The sequence below is a fragment of the Astyanax mexicanus genome, chromosome 18 (genome assembly GCF_023375975.1).
Source record: "Astyanax mexicanus isolate ESR-SI-001 chromosome 18, AstMex3_surface, whole genome shotgun sequence".
NCBI classification, from domain to species: domain Eukaryota; kingdom Metazoa; phylum Chordata; class Actinopteri; order Characiformes; family Acestrorhamphidae; genus Astyanax; species Astyanax mexicanus.
In genome coordinates this window covers 44,376,325-44,402,859 of record NC_064425.1, presented here as the reverse complement: position 1 = coordinate 44,402,859, position 26,535 = coordinate 44,376,325, and the positions used below count along the sequence as shown (strand labels likewise).

At 33.3% G+C, this 26,535-nt stretch overlaps 5 protein-coding genes across 5 annotated transcripts; 1 reads left to right on the top strand and 4 right to left on the bottom strand.

The window, feature by feature from the left end:
- Positions 1-2,461: 2,461 nt before the first annotated feature.
- Positions 2,462-4,207, bottom strand: LOC103042858 (olfactory receptor 1361-like). Its single transcript, XM_015603524.3, has 2 exons — positions 4,158-4,207; positions 2,462-3,528 (listed from the first exon to the last, which is right to left on the bottom strand). The coding sequence occupies exons 1-2, from the start codon at positions 4,205-4,207 to the stop codon at positions 2,514-2,516; spliced, it is 1,065 nt and encodes a 354-aa protein (XP_015459010.3). The 3' UTR covers positions 2,462-2,513.
- A 7,549-nt stretch (positions 4,208-11,756) lies between these two features.
- Positions 11,757-14,820, top strand: LOC103042555 (olfactory receptor 24-like). The gene is made up of 2 exons (XM_007240804.4): positions 11,757-11,818; positions 13,313-14,820. The coding sequence occupies exon 2, from the start codon at positions 13,364-13,366 to the stop codon at positions 14,363-14,365; it is 1,002 nt and encodes a 333-aa protein (XP_007240866.3). The 5' UTR covers positions 11,757-11,818; positions 13,313-13,363; the 3' UTR covers positions 14,366-14,820.
- Positions 14,821-15,854: 1,034 nt separating this feature from the next.
- Positions 15,855-19,202, bottom strand: LOC103043790 (olfactory receptor 52Z1P-like). The gene is made up of 2 exons (XM_022687171.2): positions 19,103-19,202; positions 15,855-17,493 (listed from the first exon to the last, which is right to left on the bottom strand). Exon 2 carries the CDS (start codon positions 17,472-17,474, stop codon positions 16,515-16,517), a length of 960 nt encoding a protein of 319 aa, XP_022542892.2. The 5' UTR covers positions 17,475-17,493; positions 19,103-19,202; the 3' UTR covers positions 15,855-16,514.
- A 1,555-nt stretch (positions 19,203-20,757) lies between these two features.
- LOC103041638 (olfactory receptor 52K1-like) lies at positions 20,758-22,025 on the bottom strand. Its single transcript, XM_022687170.2, has one exon. The coding sequence runs from the start codon at positions 22,008-22,010 to the stop codon at positions 21,069-21,071; it is 942 nt and encodes a 313-aa protein (XP_022542891.1). The 5' UTR covers positions 22,011-22,025; the 3' UTR covers positions 20,758-21,068.
- A 1,821-nt stretch (positions 22,026-23,846) lies between these two features.
- On the bottom strand, positions 23,847-25,795 carry LOC103041942 (olfactory receptor 51G2-like). The gene has a single exon (XM_007243437.4). It carries the CDS (start codon positions 25,590-25,592, stop codon positions 24,642-24,644), a length of 951 nt encoding a protein of 316 aa, XP_007243499.3. The 5' UTR covers positions 25,593-25,795; the 3' UTR covers positions 23,847-24,641.
- Positions 25,796-26,535: the final 740 nt, after the last annotated feature.

Here is a 26,535-nt window from a genome sequence, read left to right as displayed (position 1 = left end):
TTTAAATTGTGACTTGAGCTGTGCAACTGCATAACTCATATGCACAACAAGATCATATATATATATATATATATATATATATATATATATATATATATATATATATATATATATATATATATATATATATATATATATATATATATATATATATATTGCTAAACACATATACACATGCATTACCAGTCAAAAGTTTGGACACAACTTATTATTTATTCAGTGTTTTTCTTTCTTTATTTTTTAAAATGTGTTTTCTACATTGTAGATTATTATTATTATTAAGGACATTAAACAACAGTTAAGGGACACATATGGAATTATTTAGTAAACAGTCAAAAAAGTGTCACAATCCTGTGATATTCAGGCAAAAAAAAAAAATATATATATATATATAGCCAATATAAAAAAAAATGTCCAAAATGTGCAGAAGTATAAGGTTACAATTCTTGTACAAGTCCTGTATGAATCCTTTATGGTGCAGACACAAAAGACATGTTATATTTGTCACGAATGAGGATGGAGGGATGGACGTAAGTGCACAATATTTTTAATTTAAACAAACTAGATTATAAAAACAGAAAACAAAACACGGGTAACGCAATAACTCAAAAAAACAAGATAAGGATATAAATCTAACTAAGACAAAGACTAGAAAAACTGAGGAAACATGAAACTCTAAATATAACTCTAAACATAAAATAACCTGAGAACACAAAGATTACAACCTGAACAAACTTGGACCACTTACATACAGAGGACAAGGATACAAAAGACTCAACACTGAACGCTCAAACAGAGGGGCTTAAATACATGAGGAGAGTGAGGAACACCTGGGCTTGGATAACGAGGGGGCAGGGTTACAAACAAGACACAGGTGAGAACACTAATAGTTAGGGCGGGACTAGGGCGGGCTAGGGCGGAAACAGGTACAAAAACACAACACAAGCACATGGCAGGGAACACATGACAGGTAAACAGAGGGGCAGGAGCACAAGAGACCAAATGAGGGAGACAGACATGGGCTAAACTGTGACAATATTATGTTGAATAATGGTGTCGATGAGGAAATCACAAAAAGGACATTTGTTTTTATATATTTATATATATTAGAAGACAATATTTGTTGTAATTTAAGTTGCATTTGTCTTAATTTGATCAAGATAAAAAAAAAATAGATGCAAAACTTGCTAAAACAAGGGGGGTTGAATAATTTTGAACACAATTGCATATTGATATTGACCCACATGTACAGTACTGTGCAGAAGTTTTAGGCACCAAAGCAAATCACACTAATCCGTTTATCTCAGCAATACAGTGTTTTTTTTCCTGAAAAAAGCACCACATATGATTTAAACAGATGCAAATAAACATTGATACAGTAAAGTGTAAAACAAGGAATTATCATTTTTAACTATAAGTATGTTTTATATGCTGTGAGCCGATTAAGCTGAAAAACAAAGTGTAGAGACTCCTGGAGATTTCTCCTGGATGCTCCTCAGCCAGCATGTGTATATTATATTATGTTCAGTTCCGTCAGCAGCTCACCTGATTTACCACATTTACCAATTTATTAATTTACCAAACCAGGTGTTGATTAATATGATGAGAACTAGAAATAAGACTCTATAACTCTAGGAGAGATGTTATTAGGAGATTTACTCACCCAAATTCTAAAGCTTTTTGTAAAATTGCTTAAGTTTGTATTTATTGTAATGCTGAGATAATGTGTTTTACTGAGATAATTAACAAACACTTACTGCACAGATAAGAAGCTTTTTCTTTACTGAAATTCCCACAGGTGCCTAAAACATTTATACAATACTGAACACACCAAACTCTATACAGTCAAGGATTGAACCCTAAGCTACCTGAACTGCATGAAACATGCAATCAATACCTGTGAAACCACTCTGCAAACCACCTGTAAAAATCAAAAATAAAATTAAAAATACACTACTGGGCATGAGCAAACCTTTGATTGGTGATGTCCATTACACTATTGGGGTACTACACTGAAAACAATGATGAGCAAATTTTACTTTTAGATTTTACTTTTAGACTTTTAGAACTTTTAGTAAACTTTATTTCATTTATTTTTGCTGAATCAATCCTTTCTTTTAGTAATCTTTACCTAATTTCTGCATACAATATTACCTAATTACAATTAATTCAATTGGTTCAATTCACTTATTTACTCTATGTATCATTTAAGTCTAAAAACTGAGTTAAAGTTAGTTAAATTTACCTGAAATTAAATTTACTTTAAAAAAAGCGAATGCAGAAAGTTGTGAAACTTTTTAAAGTAAATTTTACTCATCATTTTTTTTTTTCCCAGTGTAGAATCAAGCGTTATAGTGGACAGTAGAAAACACCTTGTCTTGTGTGTATCATCTCAACACAATGTTTTTTTTGTTTTTTTTTTGTAGACACACAATGCAATACAGTTCTTGATTTTTCCAACAAAAAAAAACAAAACAAAAAAAAGATGTGGAAAGTCCTCTAAAAAACGTTTTTCACCTCACTTCCTCCTGTTTTTGCAGCTGTGTCGTCACTTTGGACGGCTTAAAAGTTTTTATCAGCTTCTCCAGCAGTTCCTCGGTCTTTAAGCTGTAGATGATGGGGTTCAGCATGGGTGGAATCGTGACGCACACCGTCAGAACGGCTGTGAAAAGATCGACTGATTTAACTAAGTTCAGGTTGGCCATTATGTAAGCCATGATCACAGGCAGGTAATAAATGAAGACCAGGGCCAGGTGAGTGACGCAGGTGTTGAAAGCTTTCCAGCGTTGAGCCACGGATGCGATTCGTAACACTGCGAAAACGACAATGATGTACGATAGAACGATGAAAGTCAGGGGGGCGAGTAAGACCACCAGGGACTTCGCAGTTACCAGTTGCCTGTTAAGTGAAGTATCTCCACAAGCAAGAGCGTAAACTGGTCCATGTTCACAACAACAGCTCTGAACCACTCTGGATCTACAGTACAGAAGATTACTGGCCAGAGTTACTGGAAAAATCTCAAGCAAAAACACCAGAAACCAAAGACCACCAATAATAAGGACCATCCTGAAATTAGTGTTGATATAGGGGTAGCGTAGAGGAAAGCAGATAGCCACCAATCGATCGTAAGCCAAGAGAGCCAATGAGAAAGACTCCATATCACTGAAAAAGTGCATGAAGAACATCTGAGAGAAACAAGTTCCAAAAGAAATGTGATTGAGATTAAACACAAACACAGGGACCATCTGTGGAACGATAACACTGCTTATAGAAATATCCACCACCGCAAGATTACAAACAGCAAGAAACTTGGGATTCTGTAGACTGGGGTGCTTTAAAACCATCGAAAGCAGTACAAGATTACAGAACAGAGTGATCAAGTAGATAATCACCAATGCTAATATCAGATAGTTCTTGTTACCCAACGTATCAAAAGCAATCAGATAAAAACCATTATCAGATGGAGCAGTTCCATTGCTGACAAGAGCTGAAAGAGTTGAAACGTTCATTTGGGCAGCTTGTGAATACCTGGAGAAATAAGAAAGAAAAGATATATGATATTTCTTTTACAACGATAAAGTAATAAAATAGAAAAGAAAAGAAAAACACCAATTACTTTGGCTATTACAGTATATAAGTACCTTGTGTTTTTTTTTTAATCTTTGGACTTTTTTGTTTTTATGAAAACCAGTGGTTCTCAAACCAGTCATCAAACCACTTTACGTCAAACCAGTTTAAATGTACAAAATATATATGCAATATATGTTTTACAGTAATCATGGCATGGTATGATCAGATCTCTTTCACGCAAGCAAGATCTACAGTAAGATCAAGAGCAAGACACTTCCAAAAGCACCACAAATAGCCACCACAGAACATGTTATATGTTATAGATATATTAGAGACAACAATATATTGGTAGAATACTCAAGCTCCCCCAGATGGTCCACAATTTTCCTCCATTCACATTCAACCCAACAAAGAGCAAAACTGTGGACTGTCTAGAGGCTCCTGAAGACCAGTCTGAGAACCTTTTTTAAAAAAACAAAAAACAACATGGACATACAATGTACAGTTTCTTCATAATCATAATATACAACAACATGCAATATATGTATATATACAGTATATAATAATATATTTGTTATATTACTTACAAAAGTTCAGTATCCCGCCTTACTCTAGCCTCTGATCTAATCTCTCTCATCTCGATCTCTCGGTCAGGACGATCACACATATAAAAGCATCTGCAAAAAAACACAAAAAGGTGATTTGGGATTAATTAGGCGCTGTGTATGCAAACATAAAAATCATTAATTTTGCCAAAGAGCGTCTAATTAATCCCAAAGTTCCTCTGGGTTCCTGAAACAAACAGCTTTAGTAAATGATTAGTGAGATTAATTGCCTGTTTACTGGCCAATGTTGTATTTAATGATTGACTCAATTACAATTACTATTGTAATTATAATGTAAAAAGGTCTCTGAAGACATTAGCTAAGAATAGCTTAGCAAATAAACTCCAAGGACCTGATCCTGGAATTGGTTTAAACCGACACTAATACAAAATATAAATGTGTACAATGTGCTTTCTGTCAGTGATGACATTGAGGACCCACTTTTGTTCTTATAAAGAACCATGATTGTGATAAAGATGTGTCAGTGTGAACTTTTGGTAACAAAATAATAGATAAATAGACAAAAAGATAACAGATAATAATCAAGAGGAAGATGGATGATCAAAAGCCATCAAGCCAAGCTGAACTGCTGGAATTTTTGCACAAGGAGTAAAGCAGCATAAAGTTATCCAAAAGCAGTGTGTAAGACTGGTGGAGGAAACTGTGATTGAAACCAGGGTTATTCCACCAAATATTAATTTCTGAACTCTTAAAACTTTATAAATATTAACTTGCTTTCTTTGCAGCTACCTACATGTGGATAAAACTCACCTCTGAACGGCAAAGAGCTAACGCTTAGCACTGTTGTTAGTGGCTAATGCTAATACTGCTTCAGTCTCAGTGCTGGAGAACTAAACTGAACAACCTACCAAGAGTCTATTTTCACGCCTTACACCTGCTCCGTTAAAATAACAATTTTATGAGTTTACAAATATATCTACGGCAATGGGTGTGGTGGTGTGGAAGTGAGGTGTATTCAGATAAATTTCGAGTTTATTGCTATTAGCTTGGTGGAGGAAAACATAGGTGCACCACTGATTAATTAAAACCGTGACAACAGTCATCCATCAACCAATGTCCATACGTAGCTTAGCTACACAGGTCCACTGTGCGCATACACCCCTGCTCATAACACATACACAAGGATGAGCTGCAGTATGTAGTGCATAGCCCTGCTCGTTACACTATGAAAATTGTAATAATGAATGAAAAATAAAAAAAACACTCGCCATTCGGAGCCCCATCCCATGAGTACCACACCAGTTGCAGACCTACCTCTCCCAGCAAACCATCCCGAGTAAATTAAAAATGCAAAAGAAAAGTGGAAAATGAATAAGTAAACCACCAGCAGAGAGCGCTAATCTTCCTTTGCGTTTGCCTTTTTATTTTGACACTTAAAGCATCATTCACGTGTTTAATTCTGCAGCCATGCAGCCATTGCCTGTTGCAAAATAAATAAAAACACTACCATTGCATTTTGATTTTAGTTTAGCTATTTATTGTACAGTTCATCAAGAAAATTACATTTTTCTTTTTACAATTAACCGCTTCTGTAAGAAGGCAACCTATAACTCCAACCACCAGCAGAAGGTTTGGACGCTGCAGTAGAAGACCTGGTGGATCTGGGCCAAAAAACTCCAAGTCCCAGAATTCCCTGCAGCAATCAGCACTGACCAGACGCAGCCAAACCTCAGTTCTCTGTCGCACCTTTGTAGATGTGGTGACCGGTAACAGTGGGTTAAAAAGAAAAAAGAAAAAAGACAAAAACGTGACGAAAAGATCTAAAAAAAATAGAAGGCTCACAAAAGAAAGAAAAGAGATCTTAAAATAAGGCCACACAGACTTTCGTAGGTTTCTTTTTTACACAAAATCTTTCCTCAGTTTCTCTAAGTTTGTTTGGTTTTACTTGTGACATGTCCTTTGTTTGACCTTGCTGCCATTGTTCTACCTGACATTTTTAAGGCTTTGTTTTACAGCCTCTGCCCAAATTCCCAGTGGTGCAGTTGTAGTTTGGGAGTTAGCATGCCAAACCTCATAAACCAAGTGCAAAATCTGAAATATGTACAGCTCTGGAAAAAAATATTTAGCACTTGGAAATGATGAGTTTCTTTGGTTTTACCAAATTGAAAACCTCTGGAATATAATCAAGAAGAAGATGGATGATCACAAACCATCAAACCACCAAACTGAACTGCTTGAATTATTTTTTTGCACCAGGTGTAAAGCAGCATAAAGTTATCCAAAAGCAGTGTGTAAGACTGGTGGAGGAGGAGAACATGATGGCAAGATGCATGAACAACAAAAAAAAAACTGTGATTAAAAACCATCAGGGTTATTCCATTAAATATTGATTTCTGAACTCTTTATGAATATGAACTTGTTGTTTTCTTTGCATTATTTGAGGTCTGAAAGCTCTGCATCTTTTTTTTGTTATTTCAGGTGCACTGAGCTCCTGAAAGAGGCCCATTCTTTCACTAATGTTTGTAGAAGCAGTCCCAGCATGCCTAGCTGCTGCTATTATTATATACCTGTGATCATGGAGGTGATTTAAAAACAATCAATTGTTCGAATGGGTGAGTGAAGGTCATATGTAAGTTATATTAAGTTTTTTTTCTTTCTATTTTCTTTAAAGAAAATTAGAAAATTAACAAATTAATTGGAATAGATTTGGGCCTTTTACCTGATGTATGAAGGTAGCCTTACGGCAGAATACTGTCACATTTTCCCATAAGAGTCATTATCCTGACTTACAGTCCTACTGGGAGAACTGGCAGGAACCCCCTCGACACACTTTACCATCATAAACAAACCACTCTCATTAACCTAATGAATGACTAAAGAAACAAAGTGCAATAGTGATCTGGTTGTTACAGTACACAGATCGTTGTCAGGTGAGATTAATGTTTAACAAGCCTCTGGGATTAGCCTGATGGGATTAGACTCTGATGGGGTATTTTAGGAAAACGGTCACTGTTTTTCATAAAAGTGTTCAAGGCCTTTGCTCTGAAAAGGATATATTTAATATGGTGTGCAATGTAAAAGACAAGGAAGCAACAAGACCAGGGCACCAAAAAAGAGAAAAAAATGAGAAGTGTCCTTAAAAATACATATTATGTACTGTGGCGTGAGGAGGCGGGGGAGTTGTGGGTCCGCCCCACGCCAGAGCGCAAAGCCATGCCTGTCTCAGCTGGCCCGCATGAGGGCTGATTGAGCCGCCAGTTGAGACAGGCATATATACTCAGCCTCCGCCATCATTTGAGAACTTTGACTGGGGAGCGGAGGGCTGAGGCTGCGTGGACTCATAGTCAGCACTTTAAAAGTAGTTCTACAGACTTTAGAGCCCCATTGGGCTGGGCTATGTTCTTTTGAGTTGTTTTTGGGTGTGGTGGAGGGCGTTAAAAGCCGAATAAAGGTATGCTTTGAGTTTCATTTACTCCCCGTGTCTGTGTTCTCTGTGTGCTTCCTCCTTCCGGGTCACAGTGGTCACGCCCCTAACCCCAGGGGCCTACCACAGTGGTGGAGAATGCAGGCACCGCCCCATTGGGCTATGTTCTCCGGCGTGGGGCGGACCCACGATTCCCCCACCTCCTCACGCCACAGTACAGTGTTATAAAAATTGGGCACCACTGAAAATTTTCGTGATTTTTCTTTATAAATCATTGGTTGTTGGGATCACCAATGCCTAAATTTCCTTCAGGATAAATAAAGTATCTATCTATCTATCTATCTATCTATCTATCTATCTATCTATCTATCTATCTATCTATCTATCTATCTATCTATCTATCTATCTATCTATCTATCTATCTATCTATCTATCTATCTATCTATCTATCTATCTATCTATCAGTTAAATACTGTATATCCTCTTGAGAACCTGTGTCCTCATACGTGGACATCACATTTCTGCTTCTCTGCAGCACAATACTTTCTTCTTCTTTTTTTAAGTAGAGCCTTTGGCCTTATATGGGGGGACTCCAGAACCATCTAGAGGTTACATGACAACATAATGCTTAAATGATTGAAATCAAGTTGGTGGGAATCCCACTCAAAAAGTTTCTACAGCCAGTCCAGGTAAAAATTCTTGTTGATTTTTTTTGTTTGAAACTTATTACGTATATTCATAGAAAGCTTTTTATTTTTGGAATAATTCGGTCCTTCTGATCCCAGATGGCATGGATAATTTTAAAATGCAAACCAAGCAAATGTCCGGGTCTCAGGAGGATATCATATGTCAGATGAATAAAGTGATATTTGAGAAGTGAAATTAATTTTATAGGATTCACAGAAAGTGTGCAATAATTCTTCAAACTAAACTATGCAGGTACATACATTTAAACACCCTAGTTGTGTTTTATTGATTTAAACACCTTTAGCACTGATTATAATTATTGGAACACAAATTTTGTATGGTAAGCTCATTGACCCTTGATTTACATTCACACAGGTTTGAATTCTGGGATTTTGAGTCTAATAGTGAAAAAGTGCATGGCTGCTTTTACCCTCTGCTGGCAGCTGTAGGAACTGTAGTTATTTCTCTTAAATGAGATCAAATGCATTTTTTATCCTATCAGTAGAATAAACAGACTCTAATAGTTTACATCATACTGCCATCTGCTGTCAGTTATAGAAAAAAAAATATATATCACTTTTTTGTGATCTCCTCATTGACAAAATTATTCAACTCCCTACTAATCAAGATTATCAGCAGGTGTTTTTAATCAGGCATTGAAAGCACCTGTAGATGATGTGGAGAAGGCCTTCATGCCTGATCTCTAAAGCACACACCCCTGCTGACTCTAAAGTATAAGAAGACAGGTTTTGGGTTGCTGTTCTCTGACATACCATAAACTATTTGAGCTTATGGCTCATGGATATGTCTGGGGGATGAAGTCTTATACAGAAAAGAACACCTTTCCTACTGTAAAGCATGGTGGCGGGTCAGTCATGCTCTGGGGCTGTTTCGTTTCTTCAGGTACAAGGAAGAATCTCCACCATGCACACTAAGAAAAGTAAGTACAAATTTGTACTTAAAAGAGTATAAAGCTTGTCTCTGGGGCTGTACCTTATATTGAGTTACAAAAAAAGTACCTTTCAGTAAAAGTCCCTTTTTGTACCCATTATTTTTGTGCCAGTAAAGATTATTAAGATTATAAACATTATCATCAACTGAATATTGCTCAAAAACTTTATATTATAAAACTATATATTAAAATATATATAGTTTGTTACACTGTTAAAAAAAAAACGTATAATTTATGGTAAAATACTGGCAGCTGTGGTTGCCAGAATTTTAAAATGGTTGCCATGTAGAAGATATTACAGTATAATTCTTGGCAACCGTTTATTTTAATTTTAGGGTGAAATTCTGGCAACCACAGCTGCCAGTATTTAACAGTAATTTTTTTTACGGGTTTTTTTTTACAGTGTATATTTCATATGGTAAAACAATTAAAAATAACATTTTTGACAGTTTTTTAATTTATGGTACTTCACTGTTTATTCTACAACAATAAGCCTCTTCTTGCTTTACGGTTTAATTCTGTTGCCATTTCACAGTTTTTCACTGTAATTTTCACTGACATTTTTTACAGTGCACTCTAAAAAACAGAGGTACGATATAAGTACTTTTTTGTACTCAAAGGTACACTCACAATATTGGTCTTTACAGGGTCAGATTTGTTCCCTCTGAAGTACAAAGTCATTCCTAACAGCAATAAGTACAGATTTGTACCATTTACCCAGCCAAAGGGTACATTCAGTATTCTGTACCACTGCACGAAGGAACCATGAACATAAAGAAGGCAGTTGCAACACACAAGCCCGAATAAATACTAAAGAGCTGAAGGCCTTTTCCCAAGAGGAATTGCTAAAACTCTTTACTGCAGTGGCGGTTAAATAATTTCGAACACAACTGTAAAAAGATTCCCCTTAAATGTCATTATTTCTAACCCTGGTCCTGATCTTGAGCCTATACCTTAAACAGCTTAATTCAGTTAAACTCACTTTACTGACTGGTATCAGAAGCAGCTCTAAAATACAGTAAATATAATGAGGTTTGCTGAGATGGTTCGTTGTTGATCTCTTACATCTTTAGTCCTTTGTTAGGTTAAAATCTACAGGAATTAGTTTAGACTCTTTAAATAAAGTGAAAAACAGGAAAACAGCTAAATTCAACACATTTTAAACAGTCGCTAAACATCATGTGTTGGTAACACGTCACTAACTCTCCCTTTAGTGCTTATTTCAATCAAATTATTCAATTAATCAATCAATCAATCAATCCATCAACCTACATTGATGGTGACTTATTTTTTTTTATGTAGATGAGTACTGAAAAGGTTGGCAAATTCCATAAGTAAATGATTGCACACTATCAATAAACGTCTATTTTATTGATAAAAAAGTCAAAGAAGTGCTGGATGTTAATCTACACAGATTTCTCTCCTGAAAACTGTTTCTTTGTGTGAGTAAATTGCTTCTGTTTATTTACAGTAAGCTTAGATTTACAGATTTCCATTAAGGCTGGAGAATTAGCATTAGCATAAGCTGCTAACCGCTAATACAGCTTAACTGCCGCCCAACCTGAGTGTTCCAGTAAACCAGGGTGATATCAGCTAGCGGTTTGTCCCATATAGCTTGTTTTAACACGGTTAACACGCTACAGACTACAGTCCGATATATTCACCTCAGAACAGCTAAATGGCTAGCACTTAGCGAATAATGCTAATGATGCTTCAGCAGTGCTAGCCGGACTTAGAAGCAGATTACAAGACAATAATTCTCCCTTATGAACAGCTGAATGGCTAGCGCTTAGCTAAATACTCCTGCAGTATATAAATTTAAGTATTTTAAGTGAGCCTAATAGTCTGAAAAATATGGTCGTAAACTAAACAAGTATATTTAAAAATATATGCATATTTGATATGTGTTTTCTGTTTTGAATTTGGCAACATTACATTTTTAACTTTTTCCTTTTGACTCCTAAACTTCTAAAGGCAGGGTTAGGGATTTTTTTTTTTTTTTTTGAGTAAAACTTTTGGCCCAAAATGAAATCTTAGTAATATTATGGTACCACTTTAAAATAAGACTACCTTTATAAAGGGTTTATACATGGTTTACAATGAGTTTATTAATGGTTACTAATTAGGTTGTAAATGCCTTAAAAATCATTAATAATCAGTTATAACACATACGTAGAAAGGGCAACAATGACCTGTTGTTTACCAAATAGTGAACTATATTACACAGCCATCTATATTGTTTCCTTTCTAATTATGTGTTATAACTGATTAGTAATGATTTTTAAGGCATTTACAACCTAATTAGTAACCATTAATAAACTAATTGTAAACCATTTATAAACCCTTTATAAAGGTAGTCTTATTTAAAAGTGGTACCAATATTATTTTTTATAAACCCTTATAAAGGAGCTTTATTTTAATGTGGTTGTTTAACACATTTATCAGAAGGTGTAGAGATAGACTAAAGGACTCATTAATCCCAAAAGGGTTAATTCTCTTCTGAGAATTTATCTGAGGGTTTATGAAAAGCTTGAAGGACTGAAGGAGATTATTAGTATTACAGCATTGGTTGTAAGTGTGTTTTGAGCTCCTGATCTGCTTGATATATGCAACATTCAGGTTAGAATTCAGTTTAGAAATGAATGTTCTTGTAAATAGCACTTATTTCTTATTTTACTGATATATAGATTTCCTAAAATCAAGATGCTTACATTGTTTTTTTTGAACTTTTGACCTTTGAGCATATGTATGATATTTTAAATTAATATGTTTTTTAGCTCTATATACATACGTTGACTGGTTGCCTTTTTTGAGCTTTTGAGCTTTGAGCATATAAATTATATTTCAAACTCTGCTGCTTTTATGATTCATAGATTTCCTAAAATCTTAAAATCAAGATCATTGCAAGCTATTTTTTACTTTTTGACTTCTGGCACTGTTTAGTTTTTTTTTTTCAGATTTCCTACAATCCTAAAACAAATCCTAAAACAAATCCTTAAACTTAAACTTAAACTTAATTTTTTTACCATAGTGTATTATATTTCAAGTTTTATATCAAATTATATCAAATTTATATCAATTTTTTTAACTTTTGCACTTTGAGCATATGTATGATATTTTAACTTCTAGTGCTAATGAGCCAAATATTAATGTGCAGCATGATTATATGCAATTCATGCAGCACTCAGGTTAGAATTCAGTTTAGAAATTAATGTTCTTGTAAATAGCACTTTTTTCTTAATTTCTAATTTTTACAAATATGTTTTCAGTACTATATACATAGATAGGTTTACTGGTTGCCTGTTTTAAAATTTTTAGATTTCCTAAAATCCTAAAAACAAGATGCTTTTGTGCTTTGAGCATAATGCATGACATTTTAACTTCTGCCACTAATGAGCCAAATATTAATGTGCAGCATGATTATATGCAACATACAAACATTTAGGTTAGAATTCAGTTTAGAAATAAAATGTTCTTTTATGTAGCACTTTTTTCTTATTTTCTTATGTTCCTAAAATCCTAAATCAATATGCTTACATGGCTTCTTGAGTTTTGTGCATAATTTATGATATTTCAACTTCTGATTCATATATTTCCTAAAATCAAGGTGCTTACCACTTTTTTTTTTTTTTTTACTTTTGCGCTTTGAGCGTATGTATGATATTTTAACTTCTGGTATTTTTAAGCCAAAAATTAATGTGCAGCATGATTATATGCAACATATACAACATTTAAGTTAGAATTCAGTTTAAAAAATAATATTCTTGTATATAGCACTTATTTTTTTTAATTTTTAATTTTAACAAATATGATTTTAGCACTATATACATACATAGGTTGACTGGTTGCCTTTTTTGGGGGGCATATAAATTATATTTTCAATTCTACTGATTTTCTGATTTATAGATTTTCTAAAATTCTAAAATCATGATGCTTACAACATTTTTTTATTTTTTTTATTTTTAAACAACGCAATAGAAGAACTAACTTTGATTCTTTCCTTCATGAAGATTCAAATATATGCTGCAGAATTTACTTGAACTGTCATTTTAAGTTATTCTTAAAAACCTTTGGTCTAATATATATATATATTTTTTTTATTCTTTTTTTCAGGTGGAGTTGATTGACTGAATTGGTCACTGAAGAAGAAAAGCATTCAAACAAATGGCGAATGAGACTAAAGACACGATTTATGATCTGAACACAGTCTTTGTTCTGAAAAGCATGAATTTATCTGGTGAAATTGCGTACATAACTGTGATTATCGCTCTCCCTGCTTATATATTTGCAGTGGTGAGTAATTTACTGATAATCGTCACGGTGATATTTAACCGGGCGATGCATGAGCCCATGTATATACTGCTGTGTAATCTCTCTCTGAATGATATATTCGGGATCAGCGCCATGGTCCCAAGGTCTATTTTTAATATTATGTTTGAGTATGGCCTTGTCACATTCCCAGAATGCATCCTTCAGGCCTGGTTCCTCCACCTGTATGGTGGCACCACGCTGCTCATCCTTTCTGTCATGGCTTTTGATCGATATATCGCCATTTGTCATCCGTTAAGATATCATGCAATCATGTCCAAGACTTTTTTATTAGGTCTTATAGCTTTTTCTTGGCTCACCACCTGTTTCCTGTGTTTTATCCTGTTTTGCCTGACTTTACGGCATCCGTTCTGCAGAAAAGACCTGCCCAGCTATTACTGCGACAACGTGAGCATATTAAGAGTGACCTGCGCCACCGACATCACGGTGAACAACGTCTACGGCCTGTTTATAACCGGGTTCTTCCACGGTGTCGGTCTGTTCTCTGTCATCTTTTCCTACACCTGCATCATAATAACCTGCTGTAAAACCAAAGACTCCGAATCCAAATCCAAAGCCTGGCACACCTGCGGCACTCACCTGGCCGTGTTTTTAATCTACGAGATTTCCAGCTCTGCTGTCGTTCTACTGCACAGATTTCCCAACACCCCCCCTACAGTCCAGAGGATCATGGGATTGGTGTACGTGATCGTGCCCAACTGTTTAAACCCCGTCATCTACGGACTCAAAACCAAAGACGTCAAATCGAAGATGAAATTCTTAAAAAATAGAATTTTTGGCATGAATAAACTAAAACCAGCCAAAAGTGAACAAGTGAAGGCCATAACTACTATGTGATTCATAGAAATCTAAAAAAAAAAAAACATGCCGTCTTAAAATTAAGATGTTTACATTGTTTTTTGTGCTTTTAATCTTAATACTAAAATTAAGGTGCTTAGATTGTTTTTTTGTGCTTTTAATTTTAATACTTAATACTTAATACTAGCTTTTGTGCTTTAATTATTATATGCATATTTCAAATGTATTCATAGATTTCCTAAAATAAAGGTGCTTACATTGTTTTTTGAGCTTTTAAGCTTTTAGCATGTGTATAATATTCTAACTTCTTCTGCTGTTTTGATTCATATATTTCCTAAAATACTAAAATAAAGGTGCTTACATTGTTTTTTTTAGCTTTAAGCATATGTATATTTGCTTTTTCTGATTTATAGATTTCCAAGTTAACTGCATCTTTCAATTAGTTATCTAAAACTATTAAAAACTGAACATGTAAAGTTATTTCTTCAGTTTTATTGAGAGAAACGACTTATATTTGCATGCCATCCTAAAATCAAGATGAAATCAATTTTTTTGAGCTTTTGTGTTTTGAGCAAATGTATATTATTTCAAAATTTGCTTTTCTGATTCATAGAATTCCTTAAAATCCTAAAATCAAGATGCTTACAAAGTTTTTTGATCAATGCTATAGAAAAACTACAATTGATTCCATTAAAAGCATTTTTTAACAGACATACATAAGAGTGAAGAGCCTTTTAAATGTTTAATTGATGTTCACATGTTTTCCCCCCAAATATATTTAAATCCAGCCATTTATGGTCTGAAAATGTTAAATCAGTGATACAATTCTTTAGAAATAGAATTTTTGGTCTGACTCCACCAAATCTATCCATAACTGAATAAGTGAAAGCCATTTCTTCGGTTCATCAAATGTTTTTTGAGCAATTTCAAAATTGTTGTCACTATTTTTTTATTTTCTTTTAACTATATAAAAAAATAATGAGAATCAATTTCTTACATTTTTTATTTTTTTTTTGAGAAATGCCATAATGACATTAAATCTAAGGTAAGATTATATGAACAGTAGTCATAAAATATTTAATTATTTAAATATAAAACATAAAGATGTGAGAGTCTAATGCCCAGAAGATGGAGACATTTCTTTTCTCATAGACAGAAAAAACCCTGCCTGCCTTTTATTTTCACACATTACAGTTCCAGGCATTTCCATGATATTTAAAGGAACAGAACATTAATCACAGAAATAACAAGAATTCTTAAAAAATATAATTTTTGGCATGAATAATCTAAAACCAGCAAAAAGTGAACAAGTGAACTTTGCTCCTTAAAAAAATACAGAAATAAATTAAAAAAAATTAAAAAGGAAAAAAGAACAAAATAAGATTTATTTTCCATTGTAGAAAAAAAAGATCTGAAAGATAAAAATATAATAAACTTTAAATCTAGAAATAATAATGACGTGCATAACACAGCAACATAAATGTATTTATTTATTATTATTTTTTTTTGTTGCAGCATCTATTTCAGTAAACTTTTTTTTTAAATCCTTTTTTTGAGTGTCTTTTTTTATCTATTATTAGTTACATATTGATTTTATTTATTTATTTTTTTTTTTTTATGTTTTGCCATAACATTGAGTCTTGGGAATAGGAATGGGCGTACTCATAAATATACTGGATTTTGAATATTATTTCATAGTATTACACCTTTAATTACACAACAGTACATCTCAATACAACTTTATGCATATATAAAGCATGGTTAAAAGATAGCGCATGTCGACCAACAATTAAAAAAAAAATACAGGAATATTTAGGAATATTCAAAAATTCAAAAATTTCTAAAAAATAAACATAAATGAATAAATAAATAACGTAAAAAAATAAAAAGTCAATAAATAAAAAACAAAATCTGATCAAATAAATAATAATAATAAAAATAAAACATTTTTAAAACAATGCATAACACAGCACCACATATATACGTACATCGTTTTTTATTTTAATATAAATATATTATAAAAATGAAAAATTTATAAAAAAAAAAATAATATAAATAAATATAAAACATAAAGATGTGAGAGTCTAATGCCCAGAAGATGGAGACATTTCTTTTCTCATAGACAGAAAAAAAACCCTGCCTGCCTTTTATTTTCACACATTACAGTTCCAGGCATTTATTTTATTTTTTAAAGGAACAGAACATTTATTTTATTTAATGGATTAATCTTTTCTTGGAGGAATTTGAAAGCTTTAATTCTGATTTCTTTCGTTTTTAAGCCGTAAACCAGAGGGTTTAATGTTGGAGGTACGATCATAGCGATTACGCCGCAGAATCTTCTGAAATGAGGAGAAATATCCGTCAGTCTGTAGGAAATGATGGTGAAAAGGCCCAAACACTCAAAAGTGATGAAGACTATTAAGTGTGTGGCGCAGGTTTGGAGAGCTTTGCTTCGTGTGTCTGATCTTTTATTTCTGAAACAAGCTATAAGGATCTGTATATAAGTAAAGAGGATTAAACTCACACTTAAGGTCTGACACACTGCTACAGTCATCAGTCCGTAGATGTTATTAATGGTGGTGTTTACACAGATCAGCTGGAGTAGTGAGGGGTGATCGCAGTAAGTGTGAGTCAGTAGTGATCTGCACCGCGGTAAACGCAGTAAAAGTATAAAGAGAACGGCTATCATTAGAATATTAGTGACCCAGAAATAAGAGATGATTTTCATTAGATGTGAATTATTCATAATTGTATTATATCTCATAGGTCGACATATAGCCACATATCTGTCATACGCCATAGCAGTTAAAATAAAAACAGCACCGGTTATGTAAATATGAATAAAGAAAGCTTGAGTTACACATGTTGAAAAGGGGATGGTTCTGGTATCCCATAGAAGTTCCTTGATAATGTGTGGAAACAGAGCTGTAGAACCGATAAGGTCATTAATAGGCAGATTTAACAGTAAAATATGCATCGGCTCATGAAGGCTCTTATTCAGTAGGATAGTAGACAAAAGCAGAAGGTTGCAGAAAACAATGAAAATATATCCTAAAGTTGCAAATATAAAAGCAGGGATGACGGTTCCTGGAGGCAAATCATAACCTTGTAGATCCAGAATTGATGAAACATTCGAGATATCATTCATTCTTAGATTCTTCTTTGGCCTGGAAAAAGAAAAGTAAGTCGATTATAATACGTTTCATCAAGTTAACTCATTTATTTATCACAGAAAACTGTCTGCTCACATATATACAGGTCTGGAAATAAAATAAGAGGAAGATGGATGATCATAAAGTTATCCAAAAGCAGTGTGTAAGACTGGTGGAGGAGAACATGATGCCGAGATGCAAAAAAATAAAACTGTGATTAAAAAAACAGGGTTATTCCACCAAATATTGATTATTTCCGAACTCTTAAAACATTATTCGAGGTCTGAAAGCTCTGCATCTTTTTTTTTGTTGTTGTTATTTCAGCCATTTCTCATTTTCTGCAAATAAAAATGCTCAAAATGACAATATTCTCATGATATATCATAGCAATACATTAATACACTCATTCAGTACTCAAGGTATTCCTCAAGCAACTTGTTTTTGATCATCATACATACTTATTTAATTTTTTGAATAAAATCATTTTTTGTATCACTACCCTTCTAATGCACAACCTGTGTAAAAAAAAAAATAAGCTGTATTCGTTTTTTTTATGTAACTTCATGTATGGATGAAGGTTTCTATGAAATATCTTAGCAATAAATTAATTCAGTCATTCAGAATTTAAGGTATTTCTCAAGTAACTTGTTTTTGATCATCATGCATCTTGTCTTACTTTTTTTTTAATAAAAGCCTTTTTTGTATCAATACCCTTTTAATGCACACATTAATCTTCATTTTGATTTTATTTTCTTATTCATGAAGAAGCAGCTTTTGTATTTCTGCATCAGGTTTACACACACATGAAGTTACATAGAAAATATAAATAGGCCATTTTTGACCTATGTTGTGCATTAGAGGGGTAGCGATACAAAACAGGGCTTTTATTTAAAAAGTAAAAAGAAAAAAATATAAAATAAGGATGTGTGATAATCAAAAACATGTTATTGGAGAAATACATTAAATACTGAATTAATTATTTAATTAATATTTGCAATATTTATTGCATTAATTATTGCTGAGATAAATCATAAAAAAAAACACTCAGACATATATGAAGTTACATAGAAAATATTTGTGGGTCATTTTCTACCCATATTACACATTAAACTAGTAATGATACAAAAATGTTTTTTTTTATTTTTTTTTATCAAAAAAGAAAGAAAGGAAAACATAAAATAAGGATGTTCTACAATCAAAAACAAGCTCATTGAGAAATCTTAATCTTAATTACTGAATGACTGAATTAATGTATTGCCAAGATATATCATAGAAACACTGCTATACCTGAAGTTGAATACATATAAAATGAATATGAGCCATTTTTTTTAACCAATTTGGGCACTAAACAGGTTGTGCATATGTTGATAAATATATGGATAAATATATACAAGTACTAAATTGCATTTCTTCTCATGACAATCAATTATTTTACCTGTAACAATAAGATATGATGATGACAGATGAGATTTCTTACTTAAATAAAGATATTAATTAAATATATAAATAAATAAAACATAGAATGCAGGTGCACTAGTAGAAATGCAATGCAAAAATATCTATACTTTACGATTAAATCAATAAAAAAACATGATAACATATGTTAATATAATCTAAAACTCACCATCTGAACCTAGACGTCTAATATCTGGAATAATATCTGCCATTGTAGAAAAGCTTCAGACGTTTTCACTGCAGGTTAATTCTATACAGCATTATTCTGCAAGACCACACAGCCTATCTAAACTTCTTCTTCACTAAATGCATGCACTTTATACCTCTCAGAATGCTGGCTGTGCAGCAAGGGGTTTAAATATATATTTTCTCAGGAGAGTTTGGGGAAAAAGTTTATTATAATGCAACCATAACTCTCCTGATACATCATTTTATACAGCAGCCAAATATAGTATAGCACGAAGACACTCTGTTTGTTTATTCGTTTTTATTATTATTATTATTATTATTAATCATAAGGGAGCACTGTTAGCGTTGTAGTTCTATTAGAGCTTAGATCAGGCCCTAAAAAAAATAACATGAGCCCAAGCAGTGTGTAAGACTGGTGGAGAAAGGGAACATGATGCCAAGATGCATGGAAAAAAAAAACCTGTGATTAAAAACCAACCAGGGTTATTCTCTAAATGAGAATAATTTTATTTGTAATTTGGGAGAAATGTTGTCTGTAGTTTATAGAATAAAACAACAATGTTCATTTTACTCAAACATAAACCTATAAATAGCCAAATCAGAGAATCTGATTCAGAAACTGAAGTGATCTCTTTATGTTGTACAGAGCTGTACTTGGCCAGGCCTAAAGAAACATCAAGCAGGCATTTAGGACTAAGGGCTGATTCCCCAAACAGGTACTAGGCCTAGTCCTGGACTACACTCTTTATTTCAATGGGAAATCTCAATTCAGACTCAGAAGTCCAGGAACTATATTAAAGGCTATTAATTAGGTCGCAAATACTTTAAAACATAATAATAAACAGTTAATAAATACATAACAACACATCAATAAAAAGGGCAACAGTGAGCTAAAAAAATGTTTTAATAACAAATAGTGATTCCACACTTAAACATTTAAACGGTCAAATCTCATATATTTCTAGATACTGATCTTACTTTGTGTTTTCCATCAATCAGCATGTAATCAACCTGTAAAATTCATATATTTTAAGTATGTTTAATTATTTACTATAAATTACTACAAATAACTATGTTGAATTAAATGACTAAGCAAACAACGGATCACAGTTGTGTTATCAATGGATGTGTTGTATCAAATTGCTTATCAATGGTTTTAAGGCCTTTACAACCTAATCAATACTGTTTAATACTTTAATTTATAAACCATTCATAAACTCTTTATAAGGGTAGTCTTATTTTAAAGTAGTACCTAGAAGTTTATAACAAATTTTCCATTATCTGAATTAAGTATTAGTGTTTAATATGGTGTTAATAACAATATAATAACAATACAAGGAGAATCAAGGACAAAAGTACTATTTGTTTTAATTCTTTTGTGAAAGAAATCTCATGTTTTTATATATTATAACTGAAATGCATTGTTTTCATCCTATTTGAAAGTACAGTATCAACTATTTGAAAATTATATGTTGATATAAATTATTATTAAACCACCTGTGTTCCCAAGTTGCTGTATCTCTGCTTAATTGAACTTAATCCATTAGAAATCACACAATCATAGAAAGGTTAATCCATTGTTTTTTTGGACCATAAACATGTTTTAAAATAAAATAAGTTAAAAATAGTTATAGTTATAGTTATAAACAAAACAGCAGGTAATACAAAACTCGTTCCTCAAACTTTTTTCTTCACAATTATTTTAGAATGAAAAAAAAAAACGAGAGACATTTCTTTAAAATACATCATATTTAATAACAAGAACAAGAACAACAACAAAAATAAAGAAAAAAAAATGTAAAACAGTGAAGAAACTGTTTCAAATTCCAACAAAAAATGTCCTGTAAATGAAAAACCTTGTATATCCTTTATACGTACTGTAATTGGGTTGATAAAAGTTACAGAAATCAGAAAAAAGTCATAAAAATCACACTAATTGATACATATTATTTCACGAATACCTTCCTCTTTTTATAGAAGGCGAATATGTTTTTCCGTATTTCCTGTGTTTTCAGCCCGTATATGAGCGGATTCAGAAAAGGAGGAAATACCATCACTGAAACTCCGAAAGCTCTTCTTAGATAAGGAGAAACACTTTGAAACCTGTGAGCAACTAAAGCAAAGAATGCATTAAATTCCAAACACAAGAAAACAATAAGATGAGTACCACAGGTCTGAATGGCTTTACTTTTAGCATCAGTTTGCCTTTTAGCAACAACAGTGATTAAGATTTGGACGTATGTGAACAATACTATCAGTAGGGACAGTCCTTGGAATAAAGCTATTGTAAACAGACCATAAATGTTATTAAACTGCGTATCTCCACATATGAGCCTCACTAAAGAGGGATTATTACAGTACATATCCACTACATTAGTGAAACAGATTTCCCTGCGAAAGGAAAGTGCTAGCAGTAACCCAATGATAGTTATATCTAAGGTCCATATGCTCACTACTATTTTCAGCAGGTTATTTGAAGACATGAGGGTGTTATATTTCAGTGGACAACAAATGGCAATATATCGGTCGTACGCCATAGCAGTGAGAATGAGCAGTGACCCGGCTCCATACAGGTGTGTTAATAACGCCTCCACAAAACAGGCAGAGTAGGTGATCGACCTGTTATTGGACAATATACTGGAAACAAGCTGAGGAAAAAAGGACGTGGCGCCAATTATATCATTGATCGGCAGGTTAAACAACAGAATATACATCGGCTTGTGGAGTTTCCTGTTCAAAGCAATAGTTAGCAGCACAGTCATGTTAAATAAAAGAATAGCGCAGTATGTGAGAGTTCCAAAAATGAATGCTGGGAAAACATCAGACGGCAATAAGTTCAAGGATTCCATAGTCAGGAGAGTTGTATATATTGACAAGTTAGATTCCATTGTTTTAGGTTGAAAATATGTCTGTAGTTGAGAGAAAAAAAAAAGAAATCAAAAACATGGATAGATTAATTGCATATATTATATAAAATGTATTAGTCTATATAAGTGTAGTAGTCTATAAGTAGTGTAGTTACTTACTAAGTAGTAGCTTAGGAAAGTATGTATAAAGTAAGTAAAGACTGCTCTGAATATATTTTTATAAGCAACAAATGAGAAGAGGAGTGTCTAATTCAACTCCCATATGGTGAACCAGGTTCACATTTACATCAAATGCTCCACATGAAAAAAAAGAAAAGAAAAGAAAAGAAAAATGAGTGCTTCTTCATTAAGACTTTTAAAAAAATACAATTTTTAAAATTGTATCCAAATTTTTATCCAATTTTCTCACCTATTTACACAGCCATTTACCCAACTCACTAAATTAGGACTTCCCCTATCACTAGTGATGCCCCAACACACCAGGAGAATAAAGACTAGCACATGCCTCCTCCGATACATGTGAAGTCAGACTCCGCCTCTTTTTGAACTGCTGCTGATGGAGCAGCGCATTTGGAGGAAAGCGCAGTGACTCGGTTCTGATACATCAGCTCACAGACGCAGCCTTGTGCTGATCCACATCACCCTTTTGTAGTGATTTATTATCTACTGCGCTATCTACTGTACTCATCCAGAGAGAGAGCAAGGCCAACTGTGCTGTCTCGGGGCTCCGGCAGCTGATGGCAAGCTGTATAAACAGGATTTGAATCAGCGATCTCCTGATTATAGTGGCAGCGCCTAGCCCATTATAAAATTAGAGTTTATAAATGTCTGATCAGTTTTATACTGTACTGTACTGTAGTCCTCAAAACAGAACTGTAGCACATTTTTCAGAAATAAACTTGTTAATAAACTTTAAACTTGTTTTAAACTACCTGTAGCTCCAGGATCAGGTTGCCAACCAATCAGATCACACTAGCAGTAATGCTAGTGCTTTACAGTGTAAAATCTTTTTTTTTCTGTAGAAAAACTGAAATATTCAGGCACACTTTCTATGCTTTTTTTTTAGTAAAATACATTATTCTACTTTCTACAATTAAATAAACATTTAGATCAAGTAGTTCATTAATATTTTTCTAGTTTTTGGCTTTTAGCTCCATTCACCCCATTTATAAAGGGCTCACTTCAGAGCTCCCTTTAGAGAGATGTGTTTTGGATGCATAATTCTCTTTCTCCATAACTCCCAGTCACAGACTGGGGCAGATATCTAGCATAACAAATGGTGCACTAAGGTAGTTGAATTGCTTCTAAGCAAAGTTTTTGATGTCGACCAATGAAAAACTGTCAGAGACTGAAAAACTGGGCTAAAATCATGTAGTGTGAACCTGGCACTACTTTTGTGTTACTTTACTTGGAATAATATGTACAGTAGAAATGTTTATGGACACTCCTTCTAATAAATATATTAATCTTTGTTAACTTGCACCCATTGCTGACACAAAAGTGCAAATGCACACATAGTATTGCCAATACAACAGGACTTTCTGAAGCAGGTCAAAATGTAATTATTGCAGGTATTCAATCTCAAAAGTAGTGAAAAAGTATGGGTAACACTTTACAACGAGGGTCACAAATAATAGTACTTCTTACAGAAGAAAACATTGTTAAATGGTTAAGTAGATGAACTCTAGATGCACAAAGCTCAAAATACTTGCAGCTGTAAGTGCAGTGAAAGGTTTATAGAGGGCTGAATACTTTTGCATTTTTCTATTATATTAAAATTTGAAAAATCATGCATCATTTTCATTCCACTTCACAATGATGTGCGACTTTTGATGGTCTATCAATTAAAATCTCAATAAAATACAATATATAAGTTTGTGGTTGTAAGGTGAAAATGTTTAAGGGGTATGAATACTTTTGCATACCACTGTATCCCATCATTACTCATCAGAAACAAAAACATCAGAAATAAAATATGATTTCATTTCATTTCTAAAGATGCTCGGGTTACCTTCTATGAATTTTTAGGATCCTTGATCCTGTATCAGAAAAAAGGTTCATGTTTATTATTATGTATTTTTTTTATATTTGCCCAAACACTGTGAGCACAGAAATACAGAAACATAAACAAAACACTGTAATAAAATAGTCTAGGTTCAGACGATAAAGAAAAGAGAGAGAAAAGAAAGAAACCAATAAACATAAAAAAACAGGTTCTGTTTATAAGAACAGCATTATAAAAGCATATACGTGGCCTTTACAAGAAGTGGCCTTTAGGGACAGTAAGAATAAAGTAAGTAAAAATTACTTTTGATTAAATAAACATTGACTTTTGCTTCATTTCTGACAGTGCGTAAGCTGGTAAGAGACAAATCATTTATATTAAAATATATAAACAATGATTTGACTGCAGTGCATAATGTTATGAAACAATTGAATAAATTGATCAGAATTTCAGTGTGTAAAGTATTTTTAAACAATATTTTTATTGCTTTAAACACATAAGGAACATAATATAATACATGTGAAACATTTCTACTCATCTATCAGTAGAATACATATATTATTTTACAAACAATGCATTATTTATACATACAAAAAGGTTCATATTCACATAAACTCAAACTCGACTTTATAGAATGAGTGTGACATTTATGTAGATGTGACCTTGTGCTTTTTCAACACCACAAAGAATGCATTTCTAATATCCCTTGTTTTCATTCCATAAACAATTGGATTTACAACTGGTAGGAAAGTGAAAATCATTATGCCACAAATTTTCTGTGCATTAGGAGATGCGTTTTCAAATCGATATGAAAGTATTGTGAAGGTAGTGGCTATTTCAAAGATACATAATGTTATAATTTGAGCTAAACATGTATTAATAGCCTTAATTCTAGCATCTGGTTGTGAATGGAAAATGCAGGTGATGAGAATTTGGACATAGGACAATAACTGAACAGAAACACTAATTGCCTGAACGAATCCTGTTATGAATAAACCATATACATTGTTCACAGTAGAATCTCCCCCACATGCGAGTTTGAGTAAAGTATTATTACTGCAATAAACATTTGCAATAAACGTCTTGCATTTTGGTAGTCTGGCCTGAAGGGCAAACAAGACAAGGATTAAGGCAGTGGCAAGACCCCAGACTATACCTATAATACAGCCCACAGTTAAAGGTGTCATAATAGAGTTATATCTAAGAGGCTTGCATATGGCTATATATCGATCAAATGCCATGGCTGTCATAGAAAGAAGCACACTGGTTCCATACAAATGCAGCAAAAATGCTTGCAATACACAAGTTGGGTAATAAATATTGTTGGTCTGAGTAATGATATCCACAAGCAATCTGGGAAGAGAACATGTAATTCCTACTAGATCTGTCAGAGGAAGGCTGAAAAATATATAAAACATTGGCTTATGGAGGCTTCGCTGGGTCACAATCAGAGCTAGAATTGTTCCATTGCTCAAAACAGAAAACACATACATAAAAACTCCAATGAAGAAAACAGGGTATATAGCTTCTGTGGGGATATCAAATTTGTCAATTTGAAGATTGAATGAAAAAGTGCTGTTTGAAAATTGCACTTCCATTTTTTTAAAAAGATAAATATTTAAAAAATCATTTCATAGTATGAAAATATGAAAATAGAATGAAATTTTCTTCTGATTATAGTTGCATGTTAAATCTATATCTAAATGTCTTGACGCTTGACATATTCCTCCAAATCTTTGACTATAAAAGTATAAAAAGTCTAGTTTAGCTTTAACATGTAATTTCAGTTAGTTTCAGTTCATTATGTTGCTAAACAAATCTATACAAGATACAGATCTGAAAGATACCCCTTAGTCTGATAACGGAGCAGCGCATGGCAGATTTATGTCTGCATTCAAACCCTCCCAAGACTATGCAAATTACTTACACACAAAGGATTTATTGCGTGACATTGGTTTTTAACTGTAAAAACTGCTGGGGACCAAAAGTGTCCCCCACAACCCCCCCCGCCCCCCCCCCCCCCCCCAAAATACGTCTGTGAATAAGCAGCATAAAGATGGCCGGCGCCTTCATTAAACCAAAAGGTATGATAAAATACTCATAATGGCCTATTTGTTGTGATGAGATGAAGATGGATGTCTGCTTCAGGGCCTCAAAGCCTGTTAAGTTATGAGGGGTAGAAAGTATCGGAAGCTCTCCCAGACTCCCTGAGGGCGCCACAGAGCGTGGAGTCTTTTAAAAGATTATTTGTCTCTGATTTGTGAATTTTTTGTTGTTTTTACCCACTTGTTCCTAAAAGTTTGTTTCTGATTTTATATTCGCTGCAGCACTTTGAGATTTCTTTGAAATGTTAAGTGCAATACAAATAAAATTTATTATTATTATTATTTCTCAGGACGAGACAGGAAAATAGCTGGCATCTTGGAAAACTCGTGCTTTGAAGGAGCTCAATGGTCATGTCAAAGGATCACTGGAATGGCATGAATTTGACATTTTTAATCTGCAGCTGACCCCCTCCCTTGTTGGAGATCGAGAGGGCAG